Source organism: Anguilla anguilla, chromosome 2 (genome assembly GCF_013347855.1).
Source record: "Anguilla anguilla isolate fAngAng1 chromosome 2, fAngAng1.pri, whole genome shotgun sequence".
Lineage (NCBI taxonomy): Eukaryota > Metazoa > Chordata > Actinopteri > Anguilliformes > Anguillidae > Anguilla > Anguilla anguilla.
Window position 1 is genome coordinate 40,406,835 of NC_049202.1, and position 22,837 is coordinate 40,429,671.

Below are 22,837 nucleotides of genomic sequence, written 5' to 3' on the forward strand. Positions count from 1 at the left end.
AAAGGGGCGAAGAACTGGCAGGTGAGGCTTACACTGGAATGTAAGAAACTTAACAGCACTGACAAGCAAGATTGTACTTTAGAGTGTAAATTTGGTTCTGAGCTAAAGGCTGTGCATATATGTAAGATTAATTCAGAATAATACATCACAATATATTAGTACATTACTGCAGTAGACGCCAAGATGGCTTCCCATTGACCTTATTTAAAAACAACTAACAACCACAATTGTGAAAATTCCACTATCAGCCAGCATTAATACTGTGACGCAATGTGTGAGGGAACTGACACAAGGTAACAGCAAATTAATCGAGTCAAATTCTTCAATCACTTTTGTTAGTACAAATACACTACCTGAATACATGCATGTGTGTATTATTCAAATCTATACACCCATTATCCTGCCCTTGTGTTGCCTTCTTCAGCTTTCCACAGAATCTTGAAACTAAAGTCTTGTTCAGTTAATGTATTCACAAGGTTAAGACTTCTTAACAGCCTGTGTCAGGGAGAAAAGCGATGTGGGGCCAGTTCACGCTAAGACCAGGGTGACACAGAAGACAGGGAGGTGACAACAGTGAAGGAGGAAACAAGGTGTAGAGAAAATATAGGCAAAGACACAGTTCAGCTACAGCAGCACTATCAAACAGACTAGTTAACACTTCAAGTGCAGCAACAGTTGCGTGATAACATTAGAAGCAACATATCTGAAGTGGAGACATGACACTTCAGAGTTAGCAACCACGAATAGCAAAGAGCAGAGAATTCAGTCAACAAAACCGTACAGTGAGAAAAGAGGGAGGTGGAGAAAAGGTTGGGGGAGACATGTACAATGCATGTGCATGTTGGAATCACCTACAGGAGGTAGGAAGAATTTGATTGGTCCTACTGTGTCACATTTCTAAGCACTAGATTCTCTCCGTCTGTATAGCAAAGTCTTGACCGGATAAATAAACCAAAATGATAATGAAGGAAATGATAAAAGAAATGACAAATGAAGAAATATAAATATAAAAATGACCAAGACAAACAAACTAAAATGATCTTTCAACAAAAAAGAACATTTATTTCTGAATTGAGGAAATTTGTAAGTATAATGAAATATTGCATATACTTACAGACACACATTCACACAAATGATGAAATGCAGACAAAATGACCACATGCACACACAATGCAAACAGTGCAGCATTAATCATATGAAAACTGCATACACCAAATAGATTTATATAAATCTCATAGAATGTTTTTATATAAAAACAACACAAATAAATTACATAAAACAACACAAATAATAGAACTTATAAAAATAACAACAACATGAACTTATAAAGTACATTCACGCTGAACAGAGACTGATAAACAGCAAACTGCTTAGGGACTTCTAGTGCACTCAATTCAATTGAATGCACTCTAGTTTTACAAGATAAACAGGCATAAATTCTTGCACATCAGGGGCACTGTAATACATACTTCAAGTGAAAAACCGGGTAGGAGTACACATAATCAAGTCCCCATTTCTTAGTAGCAATTCTGCACTCTTAAATACACTATTTAGTGTGTATACACAATACACCTTTGAACACAATAAAGTTTTAAATTACCCTCCAACACTTCTGTCTGTCTCCAATTTGCAATGCTCTGATTGATCACCTCACACATGTTGACTGTTAGTGAAATGATTATGCTGGTATTTTTCTTATTTACGCTAATTTTTCTACTTAACTGGTCTCTCTGGCTTTGTGAGGACCGTGGAAGAAAAATGAACGGAGTGCAGGATTCCTACAGAAGAATAAAAATGAGAAAACAATTTCCCCCCCTGTACAGAACATGACAAGAGGAACAAGAAAATCGGAATAAAAATACACAAATTTCCTAAAGTGTTCATAGTCTAAAGAAATGTCTCTCAAAGGCAAGCATTTAAGGACTGAAAAACAGTGCAAAATTCAGTATTTAATAATTTCTTCATCGGATATGTTTCTTTGTATGCCTCAATTTCGGGAGCTCAATCTTTGTAATCTTTGGTTTACTTAATTATTGCTTTCAATTATGGCTTTACACATTAAAATATTATCAAGATTGTCTTTGTTTTGAAATAAAATTGACCATCAGTATTTAGATATTTTAAAAGAAGAAGTGAAATTATTCTAATAAATAATATTGCAATTAAAATCTAGAATCATTCCTAAATCTTATTGATATGGAGGTATTCTTTGCATACTAGAGAAACTATATAAACAAGCAAACTATTCAAGTGAACAGTTGAATTAAAACAGACTTCACTTATATTACTTCATTAATAATAGAATAACCAAACAAACACCTGTTTACATGGTAAAACGTCTGAATGTGAATTATTGCTAATTATTGCAATAACAAAAATGTTTATCTACTAAAAAACACATGTCGACCAATCATCTTCCTCCTCTCCTTCCTCGGGGTCCCATTACTCAAGACCAATGACAACTCTTCTACAGATCATTATCATAATCATATGATTCTGTACTGGCTAATAATGCTAAATTCCTGACAAATGAATTATACTTTCACAGGAATATTTACTTTCCAAACCCATCAACTTTTTTTTTCAATACCTACCAAATCAAACACTTACTTTCAGGCTTATGACAACAAAACAATACTCTCCCATTTTAGTATTACCCAACCTTCCTACTAACAGCTGAATATTGAAGAAAACAAAAATTTAAATAGGCTCACTGAAAAAGGAGTCCATTATATGATTACTATTACATTAAGATACTGAACATCAAAAGAGACTTAACACTCAGTTTTTTTTTTTTTCTGAAAATTAAATAGAAGGAATTTGCATAATGACAAAATGTTTTGGCATCGGTTTGATTGCATCATGTATCAATGTATCATTCATGACTGACCCACAATGCCCTTGGGTGTCTCGGGCTATTCCAGAAGCACAACATCACCTCACCAGGGGTGAGTGGGCACAGACGAGGCCATTTAGTCCGGAGCGTGAAGCCCTGTGAAATCACATGCCAGCGCTTATTAGGAAACCAATAAGTACTGGGGGCTGGACCAAGCTAGCGTGCTGCAGCTTATCATCTGGGCTGCTCACATCCTGCAAATATTCATCCGCCACGAAGTTATGATAAAGTTAGGCCTGTCAGAAAAGCTCCGATCACTTCACCGTGACCAAAAGGTGCTGGCCACGAATGATCAACCAATCCAACCGATGCCAAAATCAATTAGGCACACAAATATGAGAAGAGTGATACCTTTCCTTTGATGCTTAGTAGCTTAGTATAAAACGAGTGACTATAACAAGGAGGCATAATGAGGAATTGGAGCAGCCAATACACATTTAAGACTCTGGGGTGATTAAGCTATACACACAGTTCGGAGTGAATTCACATTTTAACCTGAATATAAATGAAATCAAACCAAAAAAAAAAGTCTTGGTCGGACAGACCCGTTGAATTCCTATTCCCAAACCGCCGATTTGATTCGACCCAGTACTCAACTCTACACTCCATGATACAGGTGGAGCACTGCAAATCCATTAACAATCCCATGCATCTGCCCCCCAACCTCAGATTGTTCCCTTCCAAATAAAGCGATAACTTGCATCACTTGAAATTTAAAGTCTATGAATAGTTAAATCTGTCATGTATATAATTGGTCAGTTGAAATATCTGGGCTGGGAGGGGGCCAATGCACAGTCTTTCTGTGCCAGCTGTGTCTGCACTGCACGCTTAATAAGAATGCATACACTGTAGTGTCTCGTTTCTATATTGCAGTATGTCACGGGTGTTTAATTTTCTGTTGCTAATGACAAACCGTCATAACTGACAACAACCATATTAAAAGTTAATCAATATGATGAGGGGAAAAAAACCTTAAGACTTCTTTAGAACATAACATGACATTTAACAGTCACTATTACACCACCATGGCATTAACAAGAACCATACAGACAACACATTTCTTTTAGAATAACAAAATAAACTGTAAACCGTATAAACTTTTACAAAAAGCAGAATATGGATTGACGCTGGAACTACACTGAGCTACAGACAATGGTTGGGGAGAAGAGAAGACACTGCATGCGCACACGTTCACGCTCACATACCACACGCCAGTGAAATGGAGGAGGCACAGAACTTTGTTTTTTTTGTTGCTTTTTCACCGTTTTTCTCCCAATTTGGAATGCCCAATAGCAGTCATTAGTCATTCCGCTGTCGAATCAGGAGAGCGCAGACCAGCACCACTCAGCAAGCCGGGCTCGCACAGACAGGAGTCAGAGGAAGGCACTTTGGGGACAGCTTTACAGGAGGACTTGCAAGTGCCCGACTGACCAGCGGGGGTCACTAGAGAAGGACCAGATGCAAATCCCTGCGGGCTGAATTATCCCTAACCCCGAGGCGATGCTACGGACAGTTATGCTTGGCCCTGTGGGGCTACCAGCCAGACAGCACTGGCACTTACAGGATGTTATTCCAGACCATGGGGCCCATCCAGGCACTAGAACGAGATCGGCACCGTATAACTGGATAAGCCACCCCACAAACTTCTCTTTAAGCTAAGTATTGCACTCAACCCATTTCTGTTCATTTCCCTTGATTAACAATCCAACAACTGGAAGCTTTCACAGAACCAATACCAATTGATAAGATGAAATATCTTGTGTTATCAATATTCACAGAAATTGGACAAAAAACAAAGCACTGTGGTCCAGAAGTTTACCCATGGATATAAGAAAATGCTGCACGGGTTTTAATGTAACGAACAGTAAAGCTATCACAAGATACTACTGGTATCACCCCACCTATTGGTATTGATCATTCAGTGAATTAACTGGATACTAAAATGGACTGTTAACTGAAGACAGCTGAGAACACGTTGGGAGATATGATTGATCTAAAGTTAAAGTCTGTGCCTCTTCTGTTTTCAGCTCACAAACCACCACTGACACACACAAAACTACAGTGACATATACACTTCCGAAATAACATTCACATTCAGTCGATAAGACATTTTTGGGGCTGGTGCTTGATCCAACAACAGTGAATAATATGATTTCAGAATAAGACTGATACAAGTCACACACATCCACATACGTACAGACGGACAATGAAAGACATACGCTTGCAATCACTCGCACATGCGTTCTCTCCTCTGTTCACACTACCTCCAGGGAACAATCTTGCCTCGCACGCTTCTCCCCGAAGCCGTTCGTCTCAACCCGCACTCCCACCGACCCCCTTCCCTATACAACTTGTCCCTCTCCTCCAACCTCCTCCTCTCCCTCTCCCTTTGCCTCCTCTGCCTCTCTCTCTGCTCCCGCACCTCCCTAGGCAACAGCTTGGGTAACCTGCTGGCTCTCTCTTCTCTCAACAAACCGAAGGTCCTCAGTTTAGCCAAATGGCCCTGTGGCAGTTCCCTGAGGACCCGGCCAGCCAGCTTCAGCACAACTGAGTTTGCCCAGTCAGCGAAGACCCCTATCGGGCGTCTAAGAAAGCGCCTGACCCAAAGCAAACATCTAGAAGCCAGAGAGCATTGATTTTGCTTGGAGTGATACTCCACGGGGAGGGTCCGGAGGGGGACAGGGATTTTGGACTGGCGTACCCCCCAATTTCTGCCTGCTTTTGGGAACATGTCATACAAACTCCTCTCAGCCAGACCGCCCAGAAGCGACTGGCAAATGGTGAATAAGGGCTTGGGGAGTCGGAACAGAAACCTCATCCAGAGGCGGTTGAGTTTCTTTGGGGCTTTCTGAAGGAAAACCCGGGCAGGGCGGACCACCAGGACCACGAGGAGGTAGAGGGAGAGGAACAGGGAAGGCGAGCTGAGGAAAGGGGCCGAGACCAGGGCCACAGGCACGTAATAGAGGCCCAGGCTCAGGGACAGGCCCAGGCTGAAGAGGCCACAGCCCCAGAGAGCCAGAGACAGGTAGAGGGAGAGAGAGACAGAGCAGCAGGACCTCAGGAAGAGGTAGGAGAAGAAGAGGGCGAGGAGGGCCAGCTCTCCGGACAGGAGGAGCGAGGCCAGAGAGGGGAGCGGGGGAGAGCGGCGGAGGGAAAGCAGAAAGACGGAGAGGAGCAGGAGAATGGGGAGGGACGGGCGAGCCGCAGCAGACAGGCAGAGAAGGAGACACACACCGTGGGAGAAGATGGAGGGGAGAGAGGACGGGGCGGGCGGGGGAGCGGGCGGGGCAGAGAGGGGAGGGGGTTCCAGTTCTAAAGAGTCGGGGAAGTAGAACTCTGAGAGCTCGTCGGCCTCCCGCGCCCTCCTCCCTCGCTCCAGGGAGAGAGAGATCAGCTCCGAGGGACACCCGTCCGCCACGCCCCGGCCCTCGTCCTCATCCTCATCATCGTCAGACTCGGTTTCCGTCTCGCTCGCTTCTTCGTCCTCCCATTCCACTCCCTCCAGCAGCCTCTCGCCCCTCCCTGCTTCCCCGCCCTCCCACTGCTCCTCAGCCACCGCCGCCTCCTCTTTCTCCTGCGCTCCATGACTCGCTCTCCCCTCCTCTCCCTCCTTCCCCCTCTCTGCGTCGGCGCGAAGGGCGGGGCTGGCATCGCCGCTCTCCTCCCCGCGTCCCTCCGTTTCCTGCGCTTCGCCGCCAACGGAGGCGCCGTTCTCTGTCTCTGCTCCCACTTCCCCCGCCTCCTCCTCACTGCCGCCTTCCCTGCCCTGGTCTTCTCCTCCCTCTGTATCCCGGGCGGTTACACCCTCCGCCCCCGCAGCTTCCGAGTCCTCTCCCAGAGCGCTACCGTCGCTCGCGACCCCTCCCTTCTCTCCGCCCTCCTCCCCCTCAGCCCCGCCCTCCTGGGCGATGGGCCCTCCCTCCGGCGTCGCCACGGCAGCGCTCGGGTCCCCGCCCCCTCCATCAGGCTCCTCCTCCCCCTCCTCCCCGGGCCCCTCCTCCCGCGGCTGCTGCTGCTGCTGCTGCTCAGTCTCACTCACTTTGAGGCTCTTGGGCTGCTGGCGCACCTCCACGGCGTGCTTCTGCCGCAGCTCCTGCTCGCGGCGCTTGTTGTACTCCAGCTGGTTGGTGAGCTCGGTCTGATGCTGCGTGCGGATCAGGTCGGCCCGCGTGCGCTGCACCGAGGCCAGCTGCCGGAACTCCAGCTCCTGGGTGGACTCGTGGTGCCGCAGCAGCATGGCGCAATCCAGGTCCTTCTGCGTCTGCTTTTTATTCAGGTCCTGGGGTGGGGAAGGGGGGGCGTTGGGTCAGAAAGAGACTCAGTTTCCACATAAAGTCACTCTAAACTAAACTAAATGAACCGACAGTCGCAAAGAGAAATGAGGCAAAGGCAGGTCTGAAGTGAACATGGAGCCTGTCTGTGGTATGTTTTTCAGCCAGCGCCCTCTAAAGGAGGTACACAGAAGGCGCTAACAGCACTGGCAGACAGACAGCACAGGGCCACGCGCGCTACCTCTCTCAGCAGGTCCTGCTCCAGGTTGTGTCGCGCCAGCAGCATCTTCCTCTTGTACTGCCTGCACTGCAGCTCGTAGTACTGCCTCTGCCTGCGCAGGAGCCCCGCCTCCTCCTCCGCCTGCATCTGCTGAAGGCACTCCTTCTGTCGCACCAGCCACTCCTGCTTCTCCCGCTTGGGGGTGGACTGGTTCTCGTTCAGCTCCTGCGCACAGTGGGAGGAGTTACAGCGGCGCACAGGGGGAGGAGTTACAGCGGCGCACAGGGGGAGGAGTTACAGCGGCGCACAGGGGGAGGAGTTACAGCAACGCACAGGGGGAGGAGTTACAGCGGCGCACAGGGGGAGGAGTTACAGCGGCGCACCGAGCCCGGCCTTCCCCCTCGCGGAGCCGCTCACGCGTCCGCACCACGGCGCCACTTAAATGCACAAACGCGCCGAGGAGAGTCACAGATTAGTACATTTACTTCGCTTATCACGAGAAACTGGTGTCGTGAGAGCAGCTGAGCAGTGAAAAAGTGAAATAAAAGCAGCTGGGAGCATCATTTAACATCAGGACAGGTTTATACTGCTGCAGCTAGCTAGCTTATCAGCGAGCCTGTTTTTCATGCCAACGACTGCTTCACAAGCTTGCTAGCAGGTTAGTGAACATATGTGGTCAACCAGCCATCTAGAAATCAAACTTAACTTCATGCTAGCAAGGAAATAAGAGAGCTAGTAGGCTAACTAATTTAATTCTGGGAAATTTCTGGGTAAAATATTCAAGAATGTTTTTCTTCCACCAATATCAGTAACAGAATGTTCCAGTGCAAAGTACAAAAAAACCCCAACAAATGACATGTTAACTCTAACCACTTCTTGGACAGAACAGATTTCACCCGGCTGGAAAGCTAGTAAACAGGGAAAAAGGAAACAATCCCATGCATCTGCCCCCCAACCTCAGATTGTTCCCTTCCAAATAAAGCGATAACTTGCATCACTTGAAATTTAAAGTCTATGAATAGTTAAATCTGTCATGTATATAATTGGTCAGTTGAAATATCTGGGCTGGGAGGGGGTAAAAAGGAAAGTAATGGTCAAGGGAATTTAGACAGGCAATATTTAAAAAAGTGCACTGGGTTAAGAGGCAGTACCGCTTGAATATTAAATTATGAGCACATGAGGACAGAGTGGTCACAGTGGCGCTACAGGACCGCAGGAGTGCTATACCAGTAGTAACGTAACGGTAGCGCAGTTGCTTTAGCCGCGGGCTGCTCTTCCGTTTCTCGTACCTCTTTGAGCTGCTCCTTGCGCTGGCGGTACTGGCGCTTCTGGGACTCCAGCAGGCTGGAGAGCTCCTTCTTCTGCTGGCTCAGGATGTGCTGCTGGAACTTCTTCTCCTCGGCCAGCGCGGCCTTAGTCTGGGGCCAGACAGACGGAGAGAGAGGGGCCGCACCGTTACTCCCCGGGTCCCGTCCGCCGACTCGGCTCAGGCGAGCCGCGAGCGGGTCGACCGTAATCCTGCTCAGGCGCTCCCCGTCCCCGGGGGGCTGCCTCAGTCTGCCAGTCAGCTTTTGTGCCTTATTCAGAGGTGGAAAATCAGAGTTCAGAAAGTAAAAGTCCTCCCCCAGTATTTTGCTCCAATTACATGGATTTGGTATTTGGCCAGCCAGAAGCCAGAGGTTAGAGCTAATTAGTGAAATCTGCTGTCTGATTTCAAGGGTGGAAGAAACTCACGGCAGTACTTCTACTTTGTGACCCCTGGACTTTCCACCTCTGGCCTTATTACTAGCCCCCAAGTTCTCTCGCTCCACCAGTGTACTTCTCATTCAAAGCCTTCTTCTCTTAATCCTGTGGACTATCTGCAGGCCCATCTGTACCCTTAAGCCCTTCAGCCGTCTCTCCATACACCAACCACTATACAGCCAATGACCCACAGCCAAAGCAGGATTACCCTCAGCTATTTTCCTGAGGGCGATTCCATTTCTTTATCTCCCACGTGTCCTCACCTCCTTCTCCAGGATGGCCTGGTGCTTCTTGCTCAGCTTCTCGCCCTCCCCTCCGAAGCTGTTCCTCTGGGTCTCCAGCTCCTTGTCGAGCCGCAGCTGGTGCTCGTCCATCTCGGCCTTCAGCTTGTTCTCCAGCGCCATCAGCTGCTTCTGGTGCTGCCGCCGCATGCGCTTGTAGCCCGACATCTGCTCCCGCAGGGCCGAGCCCTGCTCGTGCTCCTGGATCTGCCGCGTCACCTGGGAGAGGAGCAGAGCGCTCAGGCCGTGCAGCAGGGCCACCATCCAGGGGCTCTCGCTCATACTCGTACCAGCAGCCCGACTCTTCTCAGGAAATCAGCCCATCAGGGTTTCACAGGCATACTATGCAGGAATTTTAGCCTTGCTGTGGCCCTGTGTTTACAATCAAAAAGGTCTCCCCCTCCATTTTCAACCCCGCCCACTGACCTCCATTTTTATATTTTGTGTCCATTTTTATTTTCATATCTCAGTTTTTCGATGGCTAATTCCAAGGTCGACTCCAAGGCTGGTTTTTGAATGAGCCCTGTTGCTTTTCAGTTTCGCTTCACTGTACTTATTATATAATATTTTCAAAAAAAACCTGCACGGTATGCCTTTTAATTGGAATGGCACCTACAGGCCTATGTTGGGAACTCTTGCCACACAAGAACATCACTGAAGAGGACCATTTGTTTTGAATTCATTTCCAATATATCTACGGATATAAAAAATGGAAAACCACAGTCTAACCAATGCATTTTTCTAAACAACTGACAGAAAACCACATCAAAAAAAGAGAGATGGTTTGTGAAAACTGAAAATGGGTGGAAATCAGACAGCTGGCTCCCGTGGAAATACACTGACTAGAACTCTATATGATGGCGTAGATTTACAACCAAGGCGCTGCGATGTTAAACTATCGAGCACAGAGTCGGCACTGATCAAATGCTCATGGTTGTGGTAGTAGGTAGTAAGTAGATTGTGTCACGTGGCACAGACATTACCAGGGAGGCAGTGCGAATGGTGGCGAAGTGGTCCCGGTTGCGGTAGTAACCCCGCCGGCGAGCTCCCGAGGGCGCCTGCGGCTGGGCGTCCATCTCGGGCTGGTACGGGTCGTCATAGATGTTATCATGGCCCTGAGTCAGAAGGGTGAATGGTTGCTAAACCTCATCGGTAGCAACTTAGCATTAAATAACCCACGAAGACATTTATACAGCTGCTACGCCTCTTCTGTACTCCTGAAACTTGAAACTGAAACTCCTGAAACAATCTCAATGACAAACGTGGGTAGACGTCTCACCAGCAGACCCAACCTCCTCTTCAGCTACAGTGAAGACACTTAACCAGCTGACCCAGGGTTGGCTCTTTGGTCAGGAAGCAGTTCCACCGCGACAACATCAAACCACCTTCCCCCCGTTTCTGCATTTTTCTACGGCAGCGCTCTCTCAGACACCCCTCTGCCCACCTTACCCATGAGGCACTGACCGGGGGCCTGTGTATGACGGAGCTGTTGGAGGTGACGGTGTGCTCTCCCTCCTGCATCATGGCCATCTCGCCGCTGTCGTCCGAGCCGTCCGCCAGGCTGTTGACGGAGCTGCTCTGGGAGCTGGCGCTGATGGACATGGAGGGGACCGAGTGGGAGCTCTCCATGCTGTTCACCGTGCCCGTCTGCAGCATGTACTGCTCCACCTCCTGGTAGACACGCGCATACAGGTGTACACATGCACACACAGGTACACGCACGCAGACATATGCAGGCACGCACACACACAGGGGAGTTTAGCAACAGTGTAGATAGACAGATGACTTATTTGTTTTCCGTGCTCGTTTTAGTTTGTTATTTTTCTGCAATGGTAAGAAACAACACAGCTTGATGACATCATAGCAAAACAAGTCTTGTGTGCTTGACTCTTAAATATGACTGCTTTCTTCTCATTAATGTTAAAATAGAACATTTCCAGAAATGTCACCAGGTCTTCAGCCGGCAAATCGCCGGAGCAGCTCGTCCGAAATGTCCACTTAGGGTTTTTGTTCACTCGTGACGAAAAACGGTAAAGCTCTGTAACTTTCCAGGGCACGGCTGCAGTGTGAAAAGGGGGTACTGAGGAAGGATTACCTCCTCCTCCTCTCCGCCCTCGGGGGCGGGGCCATTGTGCGTCTCCTGGAACAGGATCTTCTTCATCTTGCGGTACTGCAGGTTGTCCAGCTCCCTCACTGCGTCCTTCGTCCGGGCGATCAGGTCCAAGACCACGGACAGGGGACGCTCTCTGCTCAGGAACCGGTGCTGTTTCAGGAGGGGGGGGGGGGGGGGGGGGGGGAGTCATGTGATGCACACATGCACAGACGCATACAGCACCTAACATAAGGAAGCATACTGTGTTTTTGCTCATATTCAGTTACACACGGGAATGGGGGCTTACCTTGAGTAGTACATCAGAGGTAGGCCTATCTTGGGGGATCTTCTGCAGGCAGGAGTCTACAAAATTTCGAAAATAATCTGACCTGCGGTAAGAGAGGGAAAGGGACATTAGAGCACAACGGCTGAGGCACACAGATGCTAATCAAGGGAACAGAAAGGAACAGGCTTGGACCTGTGTATTCATTCACCATGACATCAATTTTCAGAACCATTTTTTTTACAAAATGCAAATTTTCAAACTCGAAATGCTTTTTTTGCTCATTCAAGCATTGAAAACTGAGTGCTAATTTAATTTATCAGAAAATGGACCCTTCGATATGATATGCAGCTCTCTTGTGCAATGTTTTAGAGATGAGAAAGCCCACTAGCAATGGCAAAAACAAATTCACCACTGCCAATTTACAGGAAATACATTTTAATTCTGCAGACAGGGAGCTAGCCAATCAGCCAGCTCAATATCTGACGCTAGAAGTTGCAAATTACACAGAGCAGTACGGAAAAATCACAGATTTTCTATTTTACTACAAAGATATTCAGCTCTTGGCTCTTATGTGCTCTCGTTTGCCTATGCTATTCTGCATACTTTTGAATCGGCACAAAACAACATCTATAACAAGGAACCGCCAAATGGATCAGACCACCTGCCTCTGCTGAAGCCCCATATAGCATTAGTGTTTCATTTAATTAAAACATCTTCACAGCTAGTGCATGTGACATGGGTACCCTGTACTTGGATAAAATAAGCTTGTAGAATAACAACAAACTGTAATTACCAATGGGTCAAGAGTTTGATTTAATTGTACAATAAGACTTTATTGTATATGGAACTGTTTTTGATCGAGTTTTTCTTCCCACTTCTCAAAAAAGAAAAGAAAAAAGAAAGCATTGATGAATGATTTCGCAAGACAAAGCGATATCGGCAGCTTCAAGAGCCATCGTGACACGTTCCCCCCCCCCCTCCTCACCAGTGGTTGGACTGCAGAACAGGGCTCTCATTCTGGGCGATGTGGTATAAGGCACTCATAGCATTCATGTTGAACAGAGGGGGCTTCCTCTCCGCTGGAGGGTGGGGGTGGGGGGGGAGCAGAGGTAAAATATGAATTTAATGCACATAACACACCATATGTACACATTAATGTAGAAGATGCCTGGGATAACCACTATTTAACCCTCATTATGAAAGTATAACTACTGTGGAGGCACCTGTGCTATGCACCCCACAACTTGCGTTGCAGCCCTTACCCAGTTCTATGCAGGTAATGCCAAGCGACCACACGTCCACCTTCCCATCATACTGCCCTTCGTCCATGGCGAGGATCACCTCTGGGGCCATCCTGCAAAGGGGACCAAAGCCAAACATGCTAACGTACACAGGCCCAGCTGTGTCTATGAGTAACAGACCACACAAGCGATGCGTGCACTATTCTATGTTCTGCAGTGCGAATAATGGAACGCAGCATTTTTTCTTTATTAATACTCTCGGGGGTACAGCGCTCTCTCTCTCTCCAGCAGTGTTCTCACTAATGAATGACTCATCATCGTTGGAGCGCGGAGGCCATCTCTCGCCTGCGTATGGGTGTAAGCACGCCAACAGTGTTTGGTTCTGTACATTTTCTAGCGAAGATTGCCAGCAGATTCTCACCAGTAGGGCGTGCCCACGAAAGAGTTGGCGGGGGCGATGATGGAGGCCGAGCCGAAATCCCCCAGCTTCACCTGACCAGGCTCGGTCAGCAAGATATTACCTGCCTTAACATCCCTGAGAGGAAGTGGAAAGGGATGGGGGGAGGAGACAGAGAGAGAAGGGTCAACGAGTATCACTGGAGTCTGACACAGCTCTCCATTACATCATATTAGCTCTGAAAGAGAGAAACAGACTTGTTTACCTGTGAATCATGTTGTGAGAGTGAAGATATGCCAAACCCTGCAGTGCACCATGGGTAATAGCAGCAATTTCCACTTCCTGTAGTGGCTTCTTATGAACTGCGCATTAAAGTTGGAGAGATGATGCAAGCTGTTTCATGACAGTATTCAATAACACGTCCAAAAAAACCTAACCAGGCAGAAAGTTGTGTACAAATGGATCTCGTTTGTAATCCACAAATTCTATCTTCCTCTAACTCACCTTCCAGGAGGTCAGATGCTGAACCTAAGCAATACTCCATCACCAGCTGTGAGAGAGAGAGAGAGAGAAAAGGAGAGAGGAGAGGACGATACATTCACTGACTGCAACACACATCAGCACTTCAACAATACAATCGGCTTATAACATTACAAAGCGAGCAGTCATATATTTTACTTGGTAACATTATTTTACTTTGCTATATTACAACCATTTGGCCCCTGTTTAACTCTTGTGCACATTTACACACAAACACACAGACACACACACTGACCCAAGCTGTGTGCTCTCTGAGGTAGCATCCTCTATACTCGATAGTGTTGGGATGTCGCAACTTTTGCAGGAACTTCACTTCTTTGATGATGTCCTGCCATTTCTACAGGGAAGGGAAATGGTTATAACAGCAGAGGGGACTGTCCACTGGACACATACAATGCCGAAAACTGGTGCATTGGCATTGTAATAACAATGGCGGAGCAGGAACAGTGCAGGAAATGTTAACAGGAAACAAAAAAATCTGCTCAGCCCTCACTTCGTTAGACTGCTTGCCGCTGTAGGACATCTTCTTAATGGCCACCACCTCATTGGTGCGGATGTCGCGGGCCTGGGACAGAGAAAAGGTGTGTGTACGGGGGGTCAGTTCACACAAGACAAACTAACCAGCTGGACACTCACATGCACATGTTAACCGTTGTTTTCTCTTCACATGCAATGCCACATGAACGCCTCCCTTTAACAGGCGGCGAGACCGATTCGTTCCACGGCCATGTAAAAGATTAGCACCCTCCCCCCTCCTCCCTGACCGTGTCCCAGTTCCCCCCGCCAGCCCAGATGGCCCTTTCCCTTACGAAGTAGACGGCCCCGAAGCTGCCATGGCCGATCTCCCGCAGGTCAGAGAAGAGCTTTTCGGGGTCCTCCCTGTAGAAGAGCTCGGCCACCTCGGGATCCTTCAGGCTCCCGGCCCTCACGCTCGACGGCATGTCCAGCGCCTGCGGGGATTGGAACGCGGAGAGCAGAGTTAGCTCGGAGAGCAGAGTTAGCTCGAAGAGCAGAGTTAGCACAGAGAGCAAAGTTAGCGCAGAGAGCAGAGTTAGCATGGAGAGCAAGTTAGCGCAAAGGACAGGGTTAGCAGAGAGAGCAGAGTTAGCACAGAGAGCAAAGTTAGCGCAGAGAGCAGAGTTAGCATGGAGAGCAAAGTTAGCGCAAAGGGCAGGGTTAGCAGAGAGAGCAGAGTTAGCACAGAGAGCAAAGTTAGCGCAGAGAGCAGAGTTAGCATGGAGAGCAAGTTAGTGCAGAGAGCAGAGTTAGCACAGGCAGCAGGGTTAGCGCAAAGAGCAGGGTTAGCACGGACAGTAGAGTTAGCGCAGAGAGCAGAGTTAGTGTGAAGAGCAGGGTTAGCACAAAGAGCAGGGTTAGTGGAGAGCAGGGTTAGTGGAGAGCAGAGTTAGCGCAGAGAGCAGAGTTAGCACAGAGAGCAGAGTTAGCACGGAGAGCAGGGTTAGCACGGAGAGCAGATGTAGCACGTAGAGCAGAGTTAGCACAGACAGTAGAGTTAGCATGAAGAGCAAGTTAGCGCAGAGAACAGAGTTAGCATGAAGAGCAAGTTAGCGCAGAGAACAGAGTTAGCATGGAGAGCAAGTTAAGGCAGAGAGCAGAGTTAGCATGGAGAGAAAGTTAACGCAGAGAGCAGAGTTAGCATGGAGAGCAAGTTAACGCAGAGAGCAGAGTTAGCATGGAGAGCAAGTTAGAGCAGTGAGTAGAGTTAGCATGGAGAGCAAGTTAGCACAGAGAGCAGAGTTAGCGCAGACAGCAGAGTTAACGCAGAGAGCAGAGTTAGCATGGAGAGCAAGTTAGCGCAGAGAACAGAGTTAGCATGAAGAGCAAGTTAGCGCAGAGAACAGAGTTAGCATGGAGAGCAAGTTAAGGCAGAGAGCAGAGTTAGCATGGAGAGAAAGTTAACGCAGAGAGCAGAGTTAGCATGGAGAGCAAGTTAACGCAGAGAGCAGAGTTAGCATGGAGAGCAAGTTAGAGCAGTGAGTAGAGTTAGCATGGAGAGCAAGTTAGCACAGAGAGCAGAGTTAGCGCAGACAGCAGAGTTAACGCAGAGAGCAGAGTTAGCATGGAGAGCAAGTTAACGCAGAGAGCGGAGTTAGCATGGAGAGCAAGTTAGTGCAGTGAGTAGAGTTAGCATGGAGAGCAAGTTAGCACAGAGAGCAGAGTTAGCACAGATAGTAGAGTTAGCGCAAAGAGCAGGGTTAGCGTGGAGAGTAGAGTTAGCATGAAGAGCAGGGTTAGCGCGGAGAGCAGAGTTAGCGCAGAGAGCAGAGTTAGTGTGAAGAGCAGGGTTAGCGCAGAGAGCAGAGTTAGCACAGACAGCAGAGTTAGCGCAAAGAGCAGGGTTAGCGCAGGAAGCAGAGTTAGCATGGAGAGCAACTTAGCGCAGAGAGTAGAGTTAGTATGGAGAGCAAGTTAGCGCAGAGAGCAGAGTTAGCATGGAGAGCAGAGTTAGCACAGAGAGCAGAGTTAGCGCAAAGTGCAGAGTTAGCAGAGAGAGCAGAGTTAGCACGGAGAGCAAGTTAGTGCAGAGAGCAGGGTTAGCGCAGAGAGTAGAGTTAGCACAGAGAGCAGAGTTAGTGTGAAGAGCAGGGTTAGCGCAAAGAGCAGAGTTAGCACAGAGAGCAGAGTTAGCATGGAGAGCAGGGTTAGCATGGAGAGGAGTTAGAGCAGAGAGCAGAGTTAGCGCAGAGAGCAGAGTTAGCATGGAGAGCAGAGTTAGCGCAGAGATCATGGTTAGCGCAGACAGCAGAGTTAGCGCGGAGACAGCACCAGGTACAGCACCTCGAACAAGCGTGTGTCCCAAACTGATAGGTAATTCAAACCAGCATGCTCTTCTCAGTGTTTTGTAATATGAACTCAGAAGGATTATTGAGTACTTTTCTGCAATACATTGCCCAAAAGGGAACAGTATGAGGTAATGAAGCAATCACTAAAACAACAGTTATTAAGATTAAGCACTTGTTGTTACAACCATAAGACTAGCATTAAAACCTTTTCACAAGAAAGACACTGCATAAGGAGCAGTCCTCCCTCTTTACACATTATCCCCAGTGTGTGCACAGCCTTTGGTAACATCTGTAAGTTAACAGCAACACTACTGTTAGTGTAAAAAATATATTACTTACATGCACACAAATTTAAGTCAGCAAAACATTCAGATGAAATTGCAACTGAACAAACAGTAAAAGAAAAAATGTGCTGACTATTTCCACAGTAATCAAAGAATTCTGAATTGAAAACGGTTAGGCTATATGACCAGTATGACCAAAGCTGTTGCGTATAAAAATGCTAGTCATGGTCATGCAATTAGCATAAAGGTTATGGATACTGTATAAAATAATTAAAAAGTGTATATCGGAAATGAAGTTCACAAACATCCACTGCCACATAGCTCATTTGTGGGGTTTTATAGTTTTTTCAAAATAAAATCCTGTACCTTGTCCAGGCAACAGATGATAGCCTACTTCACGCATTTAACATGTCAACTTTCCATAACATTGCACTAAAATGAAGCAATATGTATTCCTACAATCATTCTGGTAATTGTTTGCTAGTCCCTAATTTATAATTGTGCAAAGAACTTAAAAACAAATGAAGCATAAACTCAGTTAGCACCCACTTTATGCACCATTCAGAGCAGATAAATGCATTGCAGTGTGTTTATTAACTACTTAGTGAAACGTGAGGTCTGAAAACGAGAAGCTAAGGCTAGGAAGCATCATTTTCTACAGATTATGAAGACCAGAGAGAACCCTGCAGCTGTACAGGGTGGAGGTGAGCAGAGCAACGTGCAAAAACGGAAAAAAAGCTCAACTTTCAGCGGCATTTTCATATACCAGCAACGTGGCTTATCCATAGAAAAGATTAGTGATCTGTGCTGCATCTGCAAGTAACAGATGCCCATGAATAAAGAGGCTGCGTAGTTTTCATTTTTTAAATGCAATGTAAAAAGGCTACATAAATCCGACACAGTTAGTTAGCTAACAAGCCATTTGATTTATTTGAATTAGAGATGCAATTTTATGTGCTCCAAGCAAACAATCGGACCAACACTGGCGGCAGAGCACATGCGCTCTTTGCATCAGACAAAAGAAGTGGAGCACAACTTCTGTCGCCCTGTAGCACTAAAAATATGTCGGTTTTTGAGTTCAACTTCTTGCATCAATTTCACTTTCAATTCAACACTCATTTCCACCCTGACAGCAACATACAGCGTCAAAATCTCCAAAAGAAATTTGTATAATATAAACACAACACCATCTTGAAGACAGAGAGACATGCTTCCAGATCACCTTTTCTAACTGCCAAGAGACTGAACTTGAACAACAGAAGCCATGAGTCACTTCTGCAGGTCATGGGGAAAAAAGCATCAAAACAAGGAAATAATCACAGTTCACAAAGCATACATCCATACAATCTAAGTTAATGTACAACCGGTTTGCTGTCTTTAAGTGATCAGAGGCCTCTGCATGGGAAAATGGTTCATCGGGCACACTGCCACTTCTCCCCACCAACATACAGTAGCAGATCAGATCACCTTTTGTTCCAGTTATGCCATCAACAGCCAAGAGGGGGTTCCCAATATGAAAACAAACATTGTTCTCAGCCATCAAGGTCACATATCATGTTACTGTCACTACACAACACATCAAATGACATCTTAAAAGGGTCTAAATGGTGACCTTCCCCTCTTAAAAGTTTATTATTGATGTGCTGAGGTCCTGTTGCCAGTCACCTCGTCAAAAAGCATAAGAACTATGCTTTATGGTAGATAATTTGTGCACTTTCTTAAAGACATACTATGCAGGATTTTTACTATGAAAATATTTTATAAAATAACCATGCTAGAGCATATATGTATTTTCACAGAATTTGTGCACCTTCACCTGTAGTTGTTATTCTAAAATGTGTTAGGGATGTTTCTGGGTGTGGCACTCTTTTCTGTGTGGAGATGGGTGGGTGTGGCTACAGAGCCTGTGGTTTGGGATCAAATTTCTGCATAGGGTTGGTTGCTATAGCTAGCTACAACAAAGCCAAATGACAAGCTGGCAGGGCTCCTTCAAGAACAACATTTAACCTTGGAATCACTTTGTGATGTCAACTGAATTTCGCCACGGGGATGAAAGGAGACGTAGAGCTGCCTTGTTTTCTGTTGGACCTGTAAGTAACGTTACCTCTAGATATCCAGCAAGTATTACTCGACCTTGGGGTTTTGACCGGAATTCCCGGTTTTCAAATTATTTGTATATTATCTGGTTTGTGGTCCCGACCGGACAATTTAAATGTCTGGTCCGAGTAATTGATGGGAAAATATATTAATAGCTTCTAATGAATCTGCGTGTCTGTGACACGGTCGAGTACTCAGGGGGTGATCGGGTGGGGTTGAAGACTGAGAAGGAGACTTTGTTGACTGTAAACACAGGCAAAAAAATCCTGCATAGTATGCCTTTAAAACAATATTATTTTCATAGGCATAGACTAATCCGTTGTTACGCTTTTTTAAATGAACAATCAATAGTCACATTTGATCAGGGAGAAGAGAACAGGGAAGGAAATGGTGTTAGGTGATGTTGGCATGCAACTGTAGTCACAGACCCATTGTTCTCACTAGACCCTTACAATCCAGTATGTTAATAAATCCAAACACAAAATGCAGGGAAGAATGCTTTGGACCAAACTCACTGTACTTCCTTACACTACCCCCCTCCCCATCTCTCTTCCTGTTTAAGAGAGCCAAGTTCCTCTCCACACTTCCTCACAGCAACAGCAAATAACCACAGGACAGGCACTCCACAGTCTAATGCATTTGTATTGTAAAGTCTAGAGTTCTGCTGGTTTGCAAGTCTCAGGCTTCTAGGCCATCAACTAGAAGCATATTGTTCTGGCAGATATTTTCTTTTCCATTAGTTTTCCAGGGTGGTGAATGGGCTACAGGAGTTTACATTGAATGGCTGCAATTAAACTTCAGAGATTTGTCAACATCAATCAGACAATGTGTATGCGTATAACATTTTGGGGACACTTGACCTTTTGCTGTGCCCAGTGTTTCTACCAGTTGACTTTCACACAGGACAACACAATAAAAGCTACCAAATTATGTATACATATTTGTGTTCAGACTTCAGGATTATGAAATTCAGGAGAGAACATTTTTACGTTTCCTGCTACATTCCTCAGGATCCTATGAACATTTTCAATCTTTTGCAGCAGAAAACCAAGTTTTTTTTGGCAAAGTTTTCTCCAGGCAATAAAATGAACATAACATAAAATATAAGGTCAAAATACAGCATTCAGTTTATCAAATACAAAACTCCACAGATGGAGAGTTCAATACCTAGTTATGCTAGCATCCTGAAAGAAAACTACTTCACATCAAACGTTCAAACTGGCACGTCACACTGTACAGATGAAAGTCACTTAGGTTAGTCAGTAAATCACAGGAAACATAACAGGTCTGTAATGATGTCAGATTGCTGTCAGACCAGGCTACAGTGCAGACACATTATACTCAACATAGAGAGCCTTGACATGGGGAAATGAAACCTGCCCTTCACAATGATGGATAAAATGCTTCCCTTCACCTTCGGGCAAGGCCTGTCTTCCTCACACATAGACTACATGGCCAGAAGTGTGTGGGCCCCCCCTCTAATTAGTGGGTTTTGCTAATTAGTGGGTTAGCCACACCCATTGACAACAGGTGCATAACATCAAGCATGCAGTCATGCAAACTCCATGGACAAACATTGGCAGTAGAATGGGCCATACTGAAGCTCAGTGACTTTCAACATGGCACTGTCATAGGATGCCACCTTTCCAACAAGTCACTTCATTTAAGTTCTACCCTGCTAGAGCGCCCTGGGCAACTGTAAGCGCTGTTATTGCGAAGTGACAATGTTTAGGAGCAACAACAGCTCAGCTGTGAAGCAGTAGGCCACACAAGCTCAGAGAATGGGACCACTGCTGAAAATAGACTGTCCTTGGTAGCAACATTCATTCTGACATCATACCGTTATGTTTCCTGTGAAGCAACATCAGCGCAAGAACGGTTCGTCTTGAGCTTCATTAAATGGGTTTCCATGGCCAAGCAGCTGCACACAAGCCTAAGATCTCCATGCACAATGCCAAGCATTAGCTGGAGTGGTGTAAAGCACACTGGCATTGGACTCTGGAGCAGTGGCTTCACTATAAAGCAGCCTGACGGACAAACCTGGGTTTTGCGAATGCCAGGAGAACGCTACCTGCCCAAATACATAGTGCCAACTATAAAGTTTGGTAGAGTAGCAATAATGGTCTGGGGTTGTTTTTCATAGTTTGAGCTAGGCCCCTTAGTTCCAGTGAAGGGAAATCTTAATGTTACAGCATAAAATGACATTCTAGAGACCTTTGTGGCAAACCAATGCTACTCATAAGATGTGAGGACATTGAAGAACACTAATATTGGGTATAGGTGGTCCAGAACCCCACTGGTAGTACTGGAAAACATTCTGGCTGTATTGTGTTTTTATCTTTGATGATTCTATTAAGTAGGTAATGACTGAAGTGCAGCATTATATGTATTTTTAAAATTGTCTAATAAATTCATTCATTCAACTTCAAACTGTTGTTTCTCACCACTGGCACTTTTTGCCAACCATGAGAAAGTCTTTAAAGCAGCTTTGTTAATTAACTTATGGGGTCTCAAGTGAAGCTACTACACTTCTTGTTTCTCCAACAGGGCTCTAGATTGCGATCAAAAAGGTCACATATGCAATCTTTTTATTTTTTTTGGAAAGTGCGGGTAAATATTTGACTTCGTCGCATTTGTGCAAGAGTACAAAAAAAATATTTAAAGAACTACGTGCAAGGATGTCAACTGGGATGGAAGTCATATTTTTGCAAATAAACACCGGTCTCCAGTAAACACCGGGTTGAAAAGAGTTCATCTTAGCACTGGTTGCCATGGATACAACAGCTAGTGCAGCCAATAAAACTTTTCACACACTGGAGGCATCATGCAGACAAACATTTAAGAAAGGCACAAGAAAAGAAAATAAAGTAGCTCTGGCGATAGACAGACCCCTTTAAGCACACCCATATTTGGCAATCTGAACTACTGGTACACAATATGAAAGGAAGCAAGCTAGACTATCGTACGTACATATGTTATTATATTCCTGCTATAGAGAGCTTCCTTGATATGATTTATGCAGATAGGCATTAGTTGTTTCAACTGGACAAGAGAGATCCAGCTAGCTAAATAGCTTGTCATAAACTAGCAAGCTCATAGCCAATTATGTTATGAGTCTGTGAGCTAGAAAAACTAACATCAATTCAATTTCCTGGATATTTTACTAATTAGTGGAATACTAATAAGACTGAACTTTGGAGGGATCCACAAAAAGCACAGGAAAATATCCACAGATTTCTTGGATAAACACAAATCTCCCAGAAAGTATGGAAGCAGTAATAAATGCAAAGGGTTGACACAATAAATACTGAGAGATTAATACTGTACACAGTTGTGCATGTTTGTTAAATATATGTTTGCTGCATAATTTTCTGACAAATAAATAACAGCACTTAATGGTGGATTTCACTAGAAAATAAATAAAAAGGTCTCTGACTTTTGCACAATACTGTATATACGACTGTTTTGTTTTTTTTTTTAGGTTTTTTTTTTTACAGTATTTTAGGATGCAACTTTAGGCAGACAGGTGTTTGTCCACGGTCTTATATGCATGACACATATTTGAAAAATAAACAAAAAAAGCTTGCAACGTGGTGCTGGAAGTACCATCGAGGGAGGTTTCTCAAAACTCAAATAATGCAGCTTTAAATAAAGGTCAGCTTCTAATAAGCGCTGGTGTACTTGG

General features: G+C 45.7%; 1 protein-coding gene across 10 annotated transcripts in view; it reads right to left on the reverse strand.

Annotated features, from left to right (window-relative positions):
* The window catches only part of LOC118220207 (serine/threonine-protein kinase TAO2-like), a 37,989-nt gene that overhangs the window by 4,847 nt on the left and 10,305 nt on the right, over nucleotides 1–22,837 (reverse strand). For 2 of the 10 annotated variants that reach the window (XM_035403937.1, XM_035403939.1), the window contains exons 2-17: nucleotides 14,777–14,917; nucleotides 14,461–14,532; nucleotides 14,203–14,304; nucleotides 13,932–13,977; nucleotides 13,693–13,789; nucleotides 13,452–13,565; nucleotides 13,052–13,143; nucleotides 12,775–12,868; nucleotides 11,811–11,892; nucleotides 11,507–11,674; nucleotides 10,876–11,082; nucleotides 10,395–10,526; nucleotides 9,394–9,630; nucleotides 8,677–8,805; nucleotides 7,409–7,612; nucleotides 6,936–7,175 (exon numbers count right to left, since the gene is read on the reverse strand). In XM_035403937.1, the coding sequence (XP_035259828.1) occupies nucleotides 6,936–7,175; nucleotides 7,409–7,612; nucleotides 8,677–8,805; nucleotides 9,394–9,630; nucleotides 10,395–10,526; nucleotides 10,876–11,082; nucleotides 11,507–11,674; nucleotides 11,811–11,892; nucleotides 12,775–12,868; nucleotides 13,052–13,143; nucleotides 13,452–13,565; nucleotides 13,693–13,789; nucleotides 13,932–13,977; nucleotides 14,203–14,304; nucleotides 14,461–14,532; nucleotides 14,777–14,908 (2,148 nt within the window). In that variant the 5' untranslated portion in view covers nucleotides 14,909–14,917. The other 8 variants (XM_035403935.1, XM_035403934.1, XM_035403936.1 and 5 more) reach the window with 7 other exon arrangements.